Consider the following 18,400-nt stretch of genomic DNA (forward strand, 5'->3'; position numbering starts at 1 on the left):
GCAGAAAAATCTGAATGAGTAAAGTGCAGGCAAGGTTAAAGGCACAATATGAAGTTTAACTTCAGAAAATCTGGTAAGCCCATGTAAATTATAGTTCGTGTTTGTAAGAGAAGTTACACTCACAATTCAAAACCTAAATATAGCAGAAGTCTTCGACAAGGCAAGGCTTCTTACTCTGTAACTCCTCACAGTGCTGGACACAGTAGAACAAGTGGAAGTTTCCTCTCAGAAGACACTGTGTAGGTGAGCGGGAGACCTTTTACTCAGCTGGGCTGTGTACGTTGCATCATAGTTTGAGAATGTTTTATCTGATGTCGCACAACTCCGTATACCCTTTTCCAAGGGCCATTTGCTCTTATAGCTGCCTGGTCCTCATTTAAAACATTTTCTTTTTATCTCTGAGAAGAAAGAAAGTGATTAAAATGCTTTTCCTCCCTGAAGGTCTGTGACTGTCAAGGATTCTTGCTTTGCTTTTTTTGGAGTCATATGGACATTCAGTACCCAGGCCATGAGTATGAGTATCAGATTATTTGTCTTCTAGCAGGGGTAGTCTCTTAGTGGTGCAATAAGAAGAGCAGTTTATGTAAGAATGGGTTTATTTTATCCACATATATTACTGCAGAGAGGTCTTATTCCATTAAGGTTCCCGTTCTGTCTGACTGGCTCATATGCAAGACTAGTGCCCACTCCCTAAAATGCAATGGTCCAAAGCACTCTTAGAACGCTCTTAACTAACATGAAAGACAACACTTACGCACTTTTAATCACTGTGTTTCTGGAGGGGATATGTATTTGGACCTTGTTACAACTGACACCCAAGATAACTGAAAGTTATACACAGTTATTTAGATTTCCTCTTGAGTATCTCACTTCAGTCTGGAGAGAATCAACTACTTGAAGGACAACTGGCTTTGAGTTTGCGTCAGCCTTCTTCACAGTCAGAGAGCTGAGTGAAAAATAAATCTTTATAAAGCCTTAAACCTGTCAGATTGGTACCGGGCCTAGAAAAGTTCCTTCTTATTTTTTTTGTATTTTATTGTTTAGTAAAACCATATCCATGTAAGTCTTGTATACAGATTTCAGGTAATCACTCAGGAAGCAAATTGTCCTTCTTTTGGTGCAGCCATCTCTCCTCAGAATTGAGGGCTAGGTTGTTGTTGTATTTGTGTAGGTACAGTCTTCTCCAGAGAGACGAGAATGGACAAATCTGGCTCTCTCAGCTATTTCCCAATATGTCAGGGCTCAGGAGATGTAGCAATATGTCTCAAATTAACATTATTAAGTGAAGTGTCAGGACAGCACCAGGTGGTGCGTGGGCAGTTACAATGGGCAGGTGTGAGCCTACGAGCAGTATCCTGGAGCAGAGGGAATGTCGGTGGCTTCACCTTGCCTGTGGAGTCCAGAAGAACACGTCACTCCCTTTAACCCTCCTGGTATGGCACCTCATCTCTCCTAAACTAGTCGCTTGTTTTGAATTCTGGTGTAAAGTGAACATAGTGCATGTCATGTAACAAACGAGATGATTTAGCTGTTTTACTGAATCTTCCATTGCGTGTGCCAAGAGCTGCAGAAATGATGACTGAGGTCCAGTTGGAAGATGTTCCAATTTGACATTGCTTTCAGATTAGAACATTTGCAGAGACCTTCCAATAAATGTGGAAAAAGGTTAGAAAGACAACAAGCTGATCTTTCCAGCAAAATCCTGTCATCACATGCCACATTATTGCCTGTCATGCTTTCGTATTGCATTATTTTCTGTCATATTAGCATCTCACATCAAAATGGTTGTAGAAATCTGGGAAAATTTGAAATTGCTGGGCTTCTCTGAAGCTAAGCAAACTGGGAGAGACTGCACCTCTGCCAGCAGTGCTGTGCTAGCTGCTTCTCTGAAAACATTTTGGATTTTTAGTCAGACCCTTACCAGGAGGTCTCTACATAGTTGTTAGTCAAAGACAGAGCTGGGATCGATACAAAATGATGGTGCAGACAGTGATCAAGGAAACGTATGTTCCTCTCTACTTACATACAATCTGCCTCTCACAGTCTAAAAAGCATGTGAGTTTTTGGAAAGTGAGTAGTGGCAAATTTAATGATAGAGACTGTAGGGTAATGGCAGACAGAGCACATTAAATCAAACAGTATCCATATGGGCCTGTCAAAGAAAGGCCAAATACTCCAGCTGTCCGATCCTGTTGACTACCAGCCTCCTGCTTTGTTGCTACATTGGGATGCACTGATTTCAGTTATTTTTATTAATCATGACATGCTTTATTTAGATCTTCATTTTCTCTATGGAGTATGTGTCACTGCTGTACCATCCACTACAACTGCTTTTGACAGCCTCCACCAGCTTTATCGCCTGGTTTTCTAGTCAATGCTGCAGGTTAGTAAAACAGAGTAAAATGACTCTGTATGTTGCAGATGCTCTAATACTTTTCTGAGAACATGGTACTGAACTGATAGGATTAGGAGTAAGTAATGGTCTGTAACTTAGTACTGTTCAGCATTAGGTTTTCAAGGCAGCTATAGTATGTCTTAGCTGTAATTTAATTTTGAAATAGTTCCTCTTGCTGCAGATTCCTGGGGTAAATTCCTCAGCTGAGATGCACAGTTGCAACTTCTCTGATGTTGAAAGAGCTCATCTACGTGCTAAAGATCTAAGCTCAGATACTTTATGAGAGTGAGGAGATTTTGTGGTTTCCATCCATCTGATCTGAACATGCTCGTAAACATCCCAGTGGCTCAGTTTTCCTCCAGCACTGGTGGTGTCAATCTGTGTTTGTGTAATGTTGTTCATAAACTGAATGAGTAATGTGTATGTACTGCAGTGAGCGCACCTGGCTTCTCACCATTGAGTAGTTCCTTGGACTTAAGTGCCCAGAGGTGCTGGGGAGCTGTAAGTCCGCACAGTGCCAGAATCCTGTGCTGTTCCCTCAGGCAGTGCTTGCAGTCAGAGGTTCATTCCTGTTGCTTGCTCTCCAAAGGCCGCAGAAGCAAGAGTTCCCCAGCCACCCTTCTCTGCTTGCGTCTTCCTCACCCAGTTGCATTTTATCTTAATCTTCTGTAGGGTTCTGTGTGCACCAAATGTGCATGAGCTGGATGACTTGGGCTCTATCTACAACTGAAGAGAGGTCATGGGCAGAGGGCAAGCATTTGTAGATGTCATCAGAGGGACTATGTGTGGAAAGGGGTTGATGTTGCACCTTGTGTCTGTTGTTACGTGAACACTGCAAGAAGTTGAGAGGATAGATGCTGCAAGTGTCAGAGGTTCTTACAGACAGCTCACTTGAGTGTTTCTGCTTGTCTGTTATTCAGTCCTGCTTCTGCCCATCTGAGTCCATTTTTCTTCCCATTTATTGCCACTATTTCCAGTTCCTTGCCTTCAGAGGTATGTGCTGCTTTTTCCCAAGTCTCATCTGGGATGGCAGCTGAAGCTTTCATCTCACAGTTTATTGTAATGTAAAAAATGTTAATTGGCCTATGTGCATGTGCACATGCTCTAGAACATGAGAAATCTACACTTTGTCATTTGTGAGGGGCTAACTCTGTCAAACTTGGCTGTACAGCTCCGGGGCCTGGGCTGTCTGTGTAGGCAGCAGGGAAGGTGGTGGGCTCTTAGCCTGGGCATTCAGCATCACTCTCTGGAGATACTGTCTCCAGACTAGCTCCTAATTTAGGCATCAAAGTTAACACAAACTGATCAGCCTTCTCCCTCACTGTGTACCTGCAGGTCAATTTTTCTCGATTCCTGGCTGTGCAAAAGGCAGGAGTTATAATCAGCACTCAGAGAATCATCACTTCATTCCTCTGATCATTATTTCTCCTGTCTAGGAAGAAATGATGCATTTCCCTGCTTTCTGCCATTTATAGAGAAATGTCTGACTGCTTTTCCCTCCCACCCTCAGCCTTACTTTTCACTCCTTTCTCAGCGTGAGATGGGCTTTCTGAGTCTGCCTCTGCTTCCCATTTGCCACGTGGGAGAGGCTGAGCAGAGGAACACTGTGTGCTGCCTCGGGACTCGGGGTCTGACTCGCAGAGCATCACCGAGTGAGGAACTGCAACTGCTGGAGCAAACTCATCGATGCTTAAGCTCAAGGCACTGCATTCTTCGGGACTTTTCTGAAGATCACTGGTTATTTTATCATTTTTGTTGGATTTTTTTGTTTGTGCTTTTTCCCTTTCCCACGTGGACCAGTCGTTAAATTGTCTGTGAGATCTTCTGAAGATAAATGTCGTGTAGATAAATGTCCTGTGTTAACTCAGCAGTTCGGTACGTAGAATTCAAGAGAATGCAAAACTTGACAAAAATGCTTATAAAGGGAACTGATCTGGAAGCTGGGATGGTGATTAGAGACTGTATTTGCCAAAGGCTTGCTATTTCATGTGACCATATGCATTCTGGGGGTCTGATCCAGCTTCCTTTGAAGTGGATTGGTCTGCTGTTGTCCTGTGTGGCAGTTGGATCAGCCTCATAAAGACAAGCCTGGCCTCTGTACTGCATAGTGTTTCTCCTTGTGGCTTCTGACAGAGAGATCCATATGGAAGCAACAAGGATGTTTCCTTGCTCTTTCACTGAAAATGTGTTTTCCTTTTGCAGCGAATCTGAACGAATACTAAAGCACTGCGTCTTGCAGATTGTGAACATTCCTTGCCTGTGTCTTGGGACTAAAGTGATGGTGTTGAGGAGAAATGCAGAGATCAAAGCTGCAAACCTCTGAGCCAGCCCAGCTATATGGAAATTTTCGTCATTTGGGGGCTGCAGCTGTGGCTACCACCGCTGCTCTTCCCCAGAACCTCCCTCCAGTGTGTGCTGGTGGCCACCAGTTCACAGATCTTTCTCACATGGAAGGGAGTCACTGTGCAGTGAGATGGGGTTAAATGCTGCTCTGAGCCAGTTCAGGGTATCCTCATATATCTTTTTAGCTTACTTGACATCCTGAGTTTCTTGTCACTTCTACAGAACCCAGTCGATCTGGGCTGCCTAATCCTATTTTTGTATATCTGGTCTTTTGTGTCCCATCTGCTGGTGAAAGCATATATGTGCTAAAAAGTGGTGGTTGTCTAAGGTTTGAAAATTGCTCAAGACCTCGACAAATAAATCATCTCCTTTAGTTTCCTGGCTGAACCAAATACTTAGTTCAAATGCAAATCAGCAAAACCAGGTTGTTTTGGATTGATCAGACTATTTGATTATCAGAGATTTGGTGTGGGAGAAGGTTATTCTTTTAAAACAAAGAATAGGCATATTTGGTCTCAAGGCACCGTTTCAAAATAAAAAAAAAAAATCACCCTAAAATAATTTTAAGGAAATGAGAAAATTAAAAGAAACAAGCGTTCTTGAACAGCAAGCCGGTCATCTTCACTGAAGAAGCTCTCACAGCCCTAGGGAAGGGGTTAAAATCCCTGTGGTATCTCCACTGACCTTCACATTACACTGAAGAGGAATTTGGCCCAAGTGTTCTTTTGGTAGAGAATCTGAGTCAGAAAAGCAGCCTCTGCTCATGGTTCCTTGCTCCTCCCTCTTCTCTCATCCAAGACTTCTTTGGGCCTGCCTATTTCTGTACTTAATATTTTAGGTCAGCATTAGTAATGTTGATTTAACTGGGTTCATGCAGTTCTGTTTTACACTGTGTCCTGGAAAGAGAATCACCCCAAAACTTTGAAATACTTCACATTCAAAAAAAAAAAAAAAGAAGAAGATCTTGTTTTCAGCTGATGGGCTTATTTCTTCTCAGGAGTTTGGATACTATGTAGACTAACGTAATAACATTTGTTTTCACAAGGAAGCATATGTTTAAGCACTGTCTCATGTAGCTGGGTATTTTGAAATCTGTTAATCCATTCTAAAATGCTTGCTTGACCCATACTTGACTTGGGCTTACAAGAAATTTTATTATGCTAATACAGTCCAATTAGCTGTAAGTAAGTAACAGCGTTTTGTAAAGTTTTATTGTTGTTATGATTATCATATCTAGGGCTCTAGAGTTTACAAGTAACGGAATTAGTGTGCAGTATCTATTTATTTTTCTTCCCACAGAAGGAATCAATCCATTCCATAGTCCTCCCAGGACATTTGTAGCTTTGATTTATTTTTTTTTTTAGGAGCATTTGTTGCTTAAGATTTTTCCTGTTCATTGCATTCATCAAAAGGTCTTTTTGTCTAAGTACCCCATGCACCTGAAGGTGTTCTTTCCATGGGGTGTGTGGATTGACTATGATAATAGCGCAGCTTCTAGTGTCAAATTCCCTCTGGATGAAATAATAAGCTGTGATTGCCAATTCAAACATTCTTCAACAGCAGCAGTTATTCCAGCTTCTAATTAAAACAAAGCTAAAATATTCACTCTTGTGTTTATATTTGACTAGAAATCTTAGTATAATGCACTAATGAAGCAAAACTATATTTTTAGTTGTATTGTGAAATATGTGAACTTGCGAAGCAAAAGTGTTTTATTGCTATAATCGATGCATCAAGCAGTCTCATGCTTCCAGACTTAACAATAAAGTAAAAAGCACAAACTGCTTTTATTTTTTTTTGTACAATAAAAGAAATATAATATTTGGCCTAGAACAAAAAAAGGTAGTCAAGGAAACAGCATATTACTCTAGGCCTTGCTGTCACCCATGCCTCGACTCTCATCTATGTAAAAGCAGTATTTTCTGTAACAGTGTTAATAATAAACCATGCTAAAGCTTTTCATCCTCAATTCTTAATTGCTACAACATGTAGTAAAATCTGAATTTCTTATATTTAATGGCTTGTATGGCAATATTTATTGTTCATGAAACAGGAATTTGAGTCATCTTTAGATGTAAAAAAAAAAAAAGCAAGTTGGTTCAAAAGTTTTGTACCTCCTGATCGTTTCAAGCTTCTGCAAATTCAGGTCTTGAATTTGGGTAGATCAATTTTTAGGGGTGATTTTCTGTGTAAGATGATTGGAAACCTGGTCTGAAAAAGCTGAAATTCTAAACCAGTTGCTGATTATAAACTGTCTGAAGAAATGGATTCAAAACGTTCATTTTACTCATTCATCTTCGTGCTTCTTAGTTCAGAGAGAGGCTTAGTGAGTTCGGGAGTTTGAGAAGACGGTGGGTTATTCCACTGGTCCTTAGGCTGCCAAAGGGCACTGAATGTCACTTGAATCTGGACTATAAGTTTTGGTTTTCAAATGCTAAAAATTCAGATGTTGCAGTCTGATTTTTGATGGATTTTTCATTTATGTCATATTTAGTGATTAACTGGTCAAGCCTCTATATATTACTGGCAGGATGAGTTTCCTTCTGAGAGATACTAATGTTACATAAATTGAATTGAATGGCTGCTTAAATAGAAGGCATGATGTGTTTTAAAGAACGAGATGCACTATGGTCGGGGAAGTAATTCTTCCCTCATCTTTCACATTTCCAATCTTCTGTCTTGGCACTGCTGAGCTGAAGTGTTTATTCTTTCTTTGCCTTCTCTCCGAGGAAGATAAAAATGAAGGTAGCATCAAATAAAAGTTGTTTTGTGTAACGGTGGTATGTTGAGAAGAGTTATTTATTGCTATTCATTTCACCCTGCGAGTGGCTGCTATAGATTTGTAAAATCTACTGATACATTTTAAAGCAGTTATGTGCTTTAGCTTTTATGTATCAATAAATTTTTCCACAGCTGCGGATGCTCTGAAGCACATCTTGTGAAAGCCTTGCATTTTATTTAAAAAAAAAAAAGGCAGTTAAAAAAAACCCGAAGAAACTTGTTGACCTCCTAGCCAAGTTCTATTCCAAATACTTCCAGCTGCGGCTAGAGAGATGAGTCATGCTGAAAGCTGAGGAGCTTTTAGAAAAGCCTTTCGCTTGGTTCACATGCTTCTTACTTTTTTTTATAACTTTACATTCCTGTCTGTTTTTCTTTTCTTAAAAAAACCCAAACCAACAAAAACCCAAAACTTTGAAGGCGAGTCACCCAAGGAAAACCCGTACGAGGATGTGGAGCTGAAAGGCCGTCACGCGGGCCGAAAATCCCATCAGCTCTCGGAGAATTCCCTGGATTCTTTGCACAGGATGTGGACGCCGCAGGACAGGAAATACACGTCACCTCCCCAGGTAACGGCGTGACGGCGCCTGCCTTTCGGTGCTTGAAGCTTCTTTAAAACTTATGCAAGAAAATCAGCCGTGGCATAGGAGGAAGAGCAGCTGTACGGAACGAGAAAGGGTGTCCCGTGAAAGAGTGGGATCAAGTGCATGAATGGCTGCGGGGAACGCTCCTGGCAGCGGGAGCTCCGCTTCTGGGCGCCGCGCTGCAGAAGCCCACGGCTCTTTGTGCTGGCCTGGCCTGATGAGGTTGAGCAGAATCTGTCCACTGGCAGTTTTCAAGCTGAATCCGGCCCTAAATCCTTTGTGTGGCTGCACCTCTTTGTGAATTGTCTCCGTGTTTGCTGCTGGGCTTTTGGTAGGGACAGGAGGGAAAAAGGCATCTGCTTAATCTTGCCCGTGAATTGTGACTGTTGTGACTTTGCTCGTGTGAAGTCTGATTCACGTGCGTGGTATGTTCTGTTGTAAAATGGAGTAGGCCAAGTATGCCCCCCCCCCAAATAAATGAATAATAAAATAATCAGAAAAACCTGAGAGTGTGCATTTAACAAGGCTGTATAAGTTGTGTTTACAGCACAAAGTAAAAGACTAGGAGCTCTGCAGACTTTCCATTTTATGGTGAATTTTCCAAAGCAGTCTTTTTTTGTGTATGAAATGCCAAGTTGCTTTGTTGTTTATGGGAACATTGTGTTTGTAAGGAAAAATATAAATTTCATCACATACTTAACTGTGAGATTCAAAATGCCTTTAAAAGAAATTTTATTTTGCACTGAATCAACAGAAAAATTTCAGTTGAACAAACAGTCACAACAATTTACATTTGTCTTGTAAAGAGACCTAGAACAAAACTGAATGTGTTTTCTTTCACTTATTTTGTGTACATCACAGTACAAGAGAGAAAAGAAATACACTAGGATTCTTAGTATGCACCCAGCACAGCTTTTGTAAAACAGGAGTGTTTTCAGCAAAACTACTGAAAAGGGAACAAGTGGAAAGTAATCTTCAGTCAGAGTAAGGAGAAACAGAAACTGCAGCCAAAAAGATAACCTTGTAGTGAGAGACATACTGTGCATAACAACTCTTTTTAGCTCTGTGTGTGTGTGTATGTTAACAGGCATTGTGTAGCATCTGGGTAAGAACCATGTTGTTGCATAGTAAGATCCTGTCCACTCTTCTCTACTTTACACAGAGTGACAAAGAACATACAGATTAAAATGACTTCTGTGAAGTTACTTGGTAAATAAGCACTCTGTGGTATCTCTGCAACAGGACTATATTCTTTTTGAAACGCTGCCAGGAGTTTCCTGCCAGGAGTCAGTCCTGCCATCATTATGCTGATATTTAAAGCAAAGAGACACTAGGAGCAGGTCAGCTATGGGCCTGGGTGATTCTCCGGTGACCAGAAATAGAAAAGTCTCATTTTCCTGGAGAATGGCAACTTTGGCAATGATTTATCACCGAGTTTTTCCATCATAGCAACATAGCCAGGTTAGCAACGTGACTTTTCAGTCATGGATGATGATAAACAAGATGGAAGAGATCAAAAGGTCATCAGCCTTTCAACAATCATCTCTCAAAAGAATTTCTTTCATTAAAGTATAGACTGCTGCAGATTTTCCTGGCATGCGAACCTGTGGTAAGCAGAGACCTCAGGAACACTGGCTTGTGGTCATTTTGAATCTCACTGTGTCTTCTCCTTTCCCATTTGTTATTTTCAGTTTTTGAAGTCATCAGATATAAAAAGAATATTTTATTGATGACATTATATTTGTTATGCAAAACCCACACATGTGACAACATCTATGCTTAATCCCAGGTGGTACGGCACCCTAATAGGTACCCCCTCCAAGGAGAGGAAATGGGACATTTGTTGCTGAAGGTTTATAGCTCATAATACTACTAATAGAACATTAGTAAATGCCAACTGATAGTTGCTTGACATAATAATACTTTTTTTTTTTTCCTGGGCATGCTGCTTAAGCTTCTTACAGTGTTTGTGTTTGGGAGGAGAAGGCAGGCACCTGGCCTTGCCAGCCTGCCGATTAACCTTCCTGAGAGCTGGGCGAGGCTGCTCAAAGGACATCTCCAGAAGAGCCCCAGGTTTTTAAAGACAACTATTATTAGCTGCTGAATCCTATCAGTGAGATTTTGAAGAGAGTTCTTTGGAAATGCAAGACAAAGCTGTAACTATGTCTCTGCATGTTGACAGATCTTAGAACATCTTAACACCATGAAAATACACCAAGCTTATTTTCTACTTTCTTTTCTAGGTTAAAATAACAACTTCAACATAATTGCTTTTGATTTTCACTACTGCAAGTGAAAGAGCCCATCGGGTCAGTGTTCTGACGTCAGCCAAGCCTTTAAGTTAGGTTTGAAGGCTCGTAGGGTTGGTGTGATGTGGGTGCATGGAAATGCACTAAAGCCAAAAGTACTATTGTTTTCATTGAATTCTGAAGTCTTAGATATTGACTCCTGGCCCTTCATTTTGACCTTAAACCCTCTCTCGGCACATGTCCCACCAAGCAGTGGCTCAGCTGGCTCACCTTGTGTAGCCACCACTCGCTCACAAATTGCTGATTCTGCACTAAGTGTCGTGGAGCTCAGGCTGTTCTTGTTCCCGCAGCTCCCTTCGAAGCCCAGCAGCCAGTCTCTGCGCATCGGGAACTGGTCAGAAAGGAAGAGCCACCGCTTACCACGACTGCCCAAGCGGCACAGCCACGATGACATGCTGCTGCTGGCTCAGCTCGGCCTTCCCTCCTCCCCTTCCAGCCTCAATGAGGATAGCCTGAGTACCACAAGCGAGCTGCTGTCTACGCGTCGGGCCAGGAGGATCCCAAAGGTACTGGCAGGGTGATTGGACTTATGCTGAGGATAAGTCACCTGTCTGCAAGAGCTTTCAAATTTCCATCCAGCCTCTAGCCATCACTGAAAGCTCGTTTTATATCCTAAACGAAAATTGAGATCGAACCAGAAACTGTAACTCTCAGGAGCCAAGACATACTCCTTTTTTACGTACAGATGTACTGTGAAAATCCCTTCATTAGAAGTGGGTAAATCTGCCCTGGTCCAAGAGTGGCAAGCATCTGTTTGCCATCTTTGCACGGAGTTGTTTTTAAGTGAATTCTGTTGTCTATGCTTTTCTTTAAGCTCTGTGGGCCAGAGCATTGTTGTGTACCTAACTTTATGATTTTGAATGGGCAGTGGCCAAGCAATTATTATTTATAACATGCAGCAGCATCTGAAGAGGATTTTTTTTCTCACCATTTGTTTACTGGTCTCAGGAAAATAACTATTATAGGCCTAATATTTCCCTTTATTTATTCACAACCTGCCCCATCCTGATAATGCTGTTGTCTTGATGGATTTGAAGTAGAAAATCATTTTCCAATTTTCAAGGAGTTTTCCAATTCAAAACGGGCTGTGAAAATGCCCAGGCCACCAAGTAACAACAAAATAACCCAAAGAGCCGTTTTTAGTACAATAGTAACAGGAAGGGGGAGAACCGCTAATATGTACGTGTGTGTGTGTGTGTATTTTTGGCTTGTGACCAAAGCTGAATTTACTGCGTATTCAGTTCTTTCCTGTTCTTATTAGAGAACATATTTAAAGTACATGGCTATAAATACTGTGAGTAAAGGGAGATTTTTATGTTCTTGTCAATTAATCTGAAATTCTGTCTAAGCAAGAAATGAACAAAAAGGAGAATATTAATCCTGTATCCTTAATATTTTCTATTTTTTTTACTTTCTTGTAACGTACTATTTTACTACACAAATGAGCATATGTCTGTGAAGGAAGTTACTCTAACTTGCAGAGCAGCTTACTGCTTGATTTCGAGTAAAACTTAGAGAGTTTGGCTGCTGTGGAATCAAATACACTACTTCTGACACTTAAAAACATTATGAAGGTTAATTGCTCCATTTTTAGGACTCTCCAGAAATTATAATACTCTGTTTAATTACAAATTCTTAGTAATCCCAATCTCTTAATTTTTGAAAATGCAGTTTAAGTTTCTGGTTCATTTAATTTTTTTAAAAATATATACATAGATAAAGGAGTGAGATTCAAAATAAGAGACATAAGAAATGCACTTTGAAATAGTGAAGGCTTTGGGGCTTTCAGCTGTATCATCTGTGGTCAAATTCTTTGTTTGGATAGGTTAATTAAAAATGTCCTGGCAGAAGTGTTCGATCTTACTGATTCCTCATTTTCTTATTTTGCAGCTTGTCCAAAGAATCAATTCCATCTACAGTGCAAAAAGAGGAAAAAAACGACTGAAGAAACTTTCTATGTCCAATATTGAGACAGCGTCTCTACGAGGTAGGACACCAAGCGTCACGGTTCAGTGAAGCCATTTCAGTGTTACAGGATTAACAGATTCCCTTCGGTCCTCTGCATCTGCCCTGGACTTTGCTTTGTTTAGAACTTCCTTCTATGAGAAATGGTAACTGATATCTCCTCAGGTAAGAGGAGAAAATGGAGATGAGCTAAAACCAAATGAGCTTCTCTGCATTGTCTGTCCTATTAATCCTACAATCAGCTGCTTCATTAGTTCACTTTTTGAGTAATTTGAATCTGGAATTTTTGTCCAAAATTCAGTTTTGACCTTGTGATTAATTCATACTTTTTCCTGGCGTGTGAATGTAACTCACAGTGTGTGTCAGGCTTTTTCTGGAAAAGCAGGGCCACAAAACTTCAAGCTATGTTTGTAGTAGGAACACAATAGAACTTTAATGTGAGTACACCTCAAAAATACATCTGGTCAAAAGATCACTTTTGCATGTTGCTTCCACTCAGTTTGGTGAGTTCTGGTGACTGAAAAAGTTGCCCAGAGAGACAAAGCTCACAAGGCTTGCTTTGACTTATCAAGTGCTGCATAACTTGTTTTTCCATGAAAAATGAAGTTTGAAAAACTAAAATTCATTTTCCAAATGGCACATTCACCTCTGTAGCTTAGCATAGATTAGGGTTCAGTGCAACCAGTTGCTGTAATGGAGAATGAATTTTGCACTTTCATTGAAACAAAGCAAAATTGAAACTTAATCCAAGGAAAACACGATCTAAGGGATCATTTGAACTGTTTGTTTCAAGATATTTTAAAACTGAGGAGAGAACATGCGTGGATCACAAGGCTTAGTGTCAGAGATTTTTCCCAGTTTCACCACAGTAAACTAAGTTAGTTTGCTTTGGTTTTTCATTAACTGATCTCTCTATCTCCTCTGCAGATGAGAACAGCGAGAGCGAGAGTGACTCAGATGACAGGTTTAAAGGTAAAGGATCAGCCTTCAATAACTTCTAGTCGGTCACTGTCACAGATTTCTTTAACATACATTCTTCTGCTGCTGCACATTGTTCCTGTCCGTGGCCTCTATTTTCCATCCTGAACTATGCCAACTCTTATTACTGCAGAGCTCACAAAGTTTCCAACACAGGAGCATGAATGTGGAAAGCAAGGACAAAATGAGCTGTGAGGATCTAACAAGGATTTGGCAACTGTGTCACATAATGAAGAACAGGACCTTTGATAGATTTGCTTTGTCAGCCACTTCACAGATGCTGATGTTTTCCAGGCTGACTACTGGGTGCAAACTCGGAGAGATGAGATTGGATAAATATGCTCTCTTCTTATTCATACACTGCTTTAAGTGTTTGCTGCTAGCTGCTGTTGGAGGCAAGAGTCTGGATCTGATCCAGTGTAGCGATTCTTATACTCATTTACAGATCTGTAGTCTCCAGATTGTAGAAATTCCTTTATCAGTGCACAGCACCTGCACAAACTCTGCTTGAACCAGGCTGGTAAATTAGTCCCTCATTTTCAAGAGTCCTGATACACAGAGAGAACTTTAAAAAGTTGAAGGCAGCAACAACAGTTTTTATTACTAAAATCCTATCATGTTGTTAGTAAGTGAGGGGGAAAAACCGAAAGAGTGCAGAGTTATGGTTATAAGTTAAGAGACAACTATTCACGTCTATCTACTGCAGATGTCACCTGCTTACTGTTCCTGCAGGAAAACTGTCTGGAAAAAATTGCCTTAGGGAAAAAGATTTGTTCCAGATAGGTGGTGGTAAGACCACCCAAACCAGGCTGTATGCAACATTGTACAGTGATGTGTGGAAAAAGACTTATTGCCCATCTGTAGGCAGGTGCCAGACCTAAAGCACTTTCAGTTCTGTTTTTCTTTGTGTCACAAAATATAGGAGTTGCTTTTGCTCATAGCCCATGAAAGGAGACACAGGAAGCAATTTGCGCCTCATTCCTTTCCTTCACCCTTCCCTTGAGATTGGTCCATGGCTTCTATGGACTATGCCTGTGCCATAGAAAAGGAGAAAAAACACCTTCAGATCCTACGCAGGAACAGGTCACAGAACTGTTTTCCCTGGGTCCAAGTCAGGCCTGAGATGTGTCACCCTGGAGGCCCTTGTGCGTGTGAACACTCATAAGGGCTTTTAATAAAGTCTTATGCGTGAAGAAAAAGCAGACCTTTGGCGGGGCAACAGTTATGAACTGCAAATTATTTCAGTGACTTTGTGTTGCATCACTTCAGTACTTGGAGAGAGTTTTGATTTATGGGTGCAATTAATGAGGGAGGCTGCAGTATGAAGGTCTGCTTTGGAAAGGAGAACATGGTTGGAATAATATGCTGGCAAATTGAAAGTCCTTTGTGAATGGCTGTGGCTTCCACATGCACATTACAGACCTAGGTAACGATCTGTCTCTTTTTTTCCTGTCTATTTTTTTCTTTAATGCTAGCTCATACACAGCGTCTCGTACACATCCAGTCAATGCTGAAGAGGGCTCCAAGTTATCGAACCCTGGAACTGGAGCTGATTGAATGGCAAGAACGGGAGTTATTTGAGTATTTTGTGGTAGTGTCACTCAAAAAGAAGCCCTCTAAAAACACTTACCTCCCAGAAGTGACATATCAGTTTCCCAAGGTAAAAGAAAAATTGTTAGGTACAGTTCAATCTAAGATCAATAAAGTGAATAAGCTGGAAAATTAATAGAAATCTATTTTTAAATGGAGTTAATCGCTTTGCAATGATTATGAAAGCTGAGTGATATGTTACAAAGCAAAGGGCACATAGAAGGTTACTGAAAGCTTTCCCTGTTTACAAATTTATCTTTTCTAGAGCTGGAGAGTTCAGCCTGATCTTAGGGGCTTTATAGACTGTTCAAAATCAGTTTCTAAATATTTCACTTTTAACTCATTTTTGGCTGTGTTAGCATTTGTTCCAAAACTCACTGAAGTCGATGGAAAGACTTCTGCTGATCTGTGGCATTTCTCTTGTGCTCTTGCAGCAGAAAGGAATTTGAGTCAGGACTGTGTTTTAAGTGGTCATTGTGCAACAAGGGAGATTTGGGCTATTAAAAAAAACCTCACAACCACAACCCAGCAGCAATTATTTCTATTGTACCAGCATCTATAAGCCTGTCCTGGGGTCATGCCTCACTTTGCTAAGCACAAATAAAGAACAAGCTGATGGGTCCTTGCTCTTCAGAGTTCATTAGTAACCCCCTCCCCCTGAAGAGGTGCAGTGAAGCTGTCACTGACAGTGACTGAACCTCAGTTTTCTGCCCTGCAGCTAGATAGACCAACCAAGCAAATGCGTGAGGCGGAGGAGCGTCTCAAGGCCATCCCTCAGTTCTGCTTTCCCGATGCCAAGGACTGGCTCCCTGTCTCCGAATACAGCAGGTAAACCCTTTGGTGCTTCTCTGCTGCGCGGTGCTGATGGAGTGCGTCTGGAGCAGCCACAGGCTCGCCGATGCCCAATTAAGGAAGTAGCAGTTTGAGTCTTGGCCACTTCAGGCTCAAGCAGCTGTATTTAATTTTTAATTTTTTTTAACTTCTGTATTATTTTTCTTCCCTATTCTGCCTGCCTCGCAGGCTTGTGTGGCTATGGGGAAAAAGTTTGAACATTTCTCTCAGCGCTAACTGCAAAAGTACAAATGGAAGTATTTAAAATAAATCTTAAAAAGGAGAGGGCCTTGCCCATCACCTGCCTTAGTCATTTGCCCCAGAATGTCTAACATTGCAGGGACACCTCTTTATTTGGCTCAAAGAAAGGCTGCACTGAGAATTTTTTTGGAGTCGAGCTCTATGCCAGCAGACAAGCCCTATCTTCCTTCTCTATCTTCTTGGGGAAGGTCAAGGGAAGGTAGAGCCAGGCTTGCATTTTCTTTTTCATTCAAAAGAAACCTCAAAAAACGTATCTTTCTCCCACCTGCCCCTGCATCAGTGTGTCTGGTAAGTGTGTGGGCGATATTGGTAGGAGAAGCACACGGCCATGCCTGTGCAGAATTTCACTTCTGCAGCTGCTGCTCTCCTAGACAGACCTTTCAAGAGCCTGTGTTTCTGAAACAAGATATCCCTCGCATCTACATCTAGAATTATATAAGGCCTGGCATTCCAGCACAGTGAAAAAGCATTTTATCTAACGCCATTTAAAATTTGCAAAGCAGTGAGGAATGTTTCTCAGTCTAGGCACAAGTTCACAGACCCATCCTTTTGCCTGTGCTGTAATTGTAGCCTTAAACTGTTGTTTTACTCCTCTGTCAGAAATGGTGCTTATCCTAGACAGAGATATAAAATGAGCTGGATTTTGGAAATCTGTGTTGTTTCTGAATTAGAAAATTATTTCTGTACTCTCAGAGAATATCTAATTCTTTCTTTAAGAACAAAGTACAGTCCAAAGACGCGGTCTAACTAATAAGTAAGGGAGGCTCTGGCAGGAGGGTTGGACTAGATGATCTTCTGAGGTCTCTTCCAAGCCCTAACTTCTGTGATTCTGTGATTTGAATACTGCTCTCAAAATCTGATTCTTATGTTCCTTGTGCAGTACAAGAGGACTGCCAAGTCACTGAAATTCAGCACCCATCTCTTCCTATAATGAGATAACTAGGTTGTCCACAACCATACAGGTAGTTTTACTCTGCTGCTGATGGAATTTGTCCACCAAGTATATCCACACAGTGGGCAGAGGGAGAGAAGACTCTCCAATGAGGAGAATCTCTCACTGGATAAGGCACTGTCCCTTTCTAACCGATCTCCCTCATAGCTCTGCTGTAGTTCTGACAGTAAGATGTGGGCAATTTATTTTCTTCTAGTGAGACCTTCTCTTTCATGCTGACTGGGGAAGATGGGAGCCGGCGGTTTGGTTATTGCAGGAGGCTGTTGGTAAGTACATCACCTTCACCTCCAAATGCAGAATTCTGGTGAACAACATCTCAAAACTATAGTCTGAATTTTGAGGGTATCTATCTCTCATGGTTTTAAAAGAAAACAGAGTTATTCACTCTGAAATATGGAAATGTAAGGAACTAGAGTAAAATAAGAATTTGTAATGGCTGTCTCAATCAAATAGATCCCAAGACTTTTAGGAAGTTGCTAAGAACATGGGAAGTTTCTCATGTGAGCACTTGCTTTTCAAATACTTTATATGACGTGCTTTCAAACAGGATCAGAAATACTACAACACTGCAAACAAAGGCAAATGTGGTATTTTAAACATCTGTGAGTAGCATTTATCTCTTGGACAGCTGCTTACATCTTCAGAGTAGTCTGCCAGCACTGCCTAATCAGTCTGCAGTAGGTTGTCATGTAGGTAAATAAGCCACCCAGTCAAGTAGGAGGGCAGCAGTGGTGGAGAGCACATCGCCACCACTCTTTGCTCAGAACTATGCAATAAGGTAATGCCAGTGCTGGAAGTCTGGGTTCTCAGGCTCCTTTTCAGTCCTTGTGACCAGGGGTGATCAGCTGGTGGTGCAGGGATCCAACTCAACCTACCCAACAGTTTTGTCTCATCACCTGGAAAATCACTAGTCGTCTGATAAATTGAGAACGTGACAGCGTATGTGTGTAGGAAATTGCACAAAGGCTTGCAAAGGTATTAAGGCAGGTGAAATCCAGGGCAAACAAGGATTTTGCTGTGCATCCTGCAGACCTGACTGAATGGCAGCAAAGCATAACGTAGTTGGTTGTTCCTGCCCTAGCCTGTGCTCATCACTTCTCACATGGGTTTGGAGCTGGCTCCGACTAAGTGGAGAGCTGTGGCTCGTGTGCTCTTCACGTGGCAGTTGCCTACACTGGGTTGGAGAGCTTATATGGATATCGGATGCTGCAGAAGCCTTTTACATACTCTCTGTGCAAAATGAATGTCTGCAGCAGCATTACAAACTGGTAAATAGGTACTCGCTATGTAAGTGAAAGGGACACTGGCGCTCTCCCCTTCTTTGCCTCACTGGCACGATTTCCTGTCTTTCCAAGCAAGGAGCACCTGCCTTCAGTAGCTTTCAGTGGCGCCCAGTAGACAGAGCAACTCGCTG

At 41.4% G+C, this 18,400-nt stretch overlaps 1 protein-coding gene across 1 annotated transcript in view; it reads left to right on the forward strand.

Moving 5' to 3' along the window:
• The window catches only part of ST5 (suppression of tumorigenicity 5), a gene marked incomplete at its 3' end in the record, with an annotated part of 71,614 nt that overhangs the window by 23,328 nt on the left and 29,886 nt on the right, over positions 1-18,400 (forward strand). Inside the window, exons 4-10 of the mRNA XM_009879126.1 lie at positions 7,937-8,085; positions 10,700-10,915; positions 12,300-12,396; positions 13,302-13,346; positions 14,828-15,012; positions 15,661-15,770; positions 17,183-17,252. Coding sequence (XP_009877428.1) covers positions 7,937-8,085; positions 10,700-10,915; positions 12,300-12,396; positions 13,302-13,346; positions 14,828-15,012; positions 15,661-15,770; positions 17,183-17,252 — 872 coding nt within the window. The remainder of the gene's footprint in view (positions 1-7,936; positions 8,086-10,699; positions 10,916-12,299; positions 12,397-13,301; positions 13,347-14,827; positions 15,013-15,660; positions 15,771-17,182; positions 17,253-18,400) is intronic.

This window comes from Apaloderma vittatum, unplaced genomic scaffold (assembly GCF_000703405.1).
Source record: "Apaloderma vittatum isolate BGI_N311 unplaced genomic scaffold, ASM70340v1 scaffold32731, whole genome shotgun sequence".
Taxonomy (NCBI): Eukaryota; Metazoa; Chordata; class Aves; order Trogoniformes; family Trogonidae; genus Apaloderma; species Apaloderma vittatum.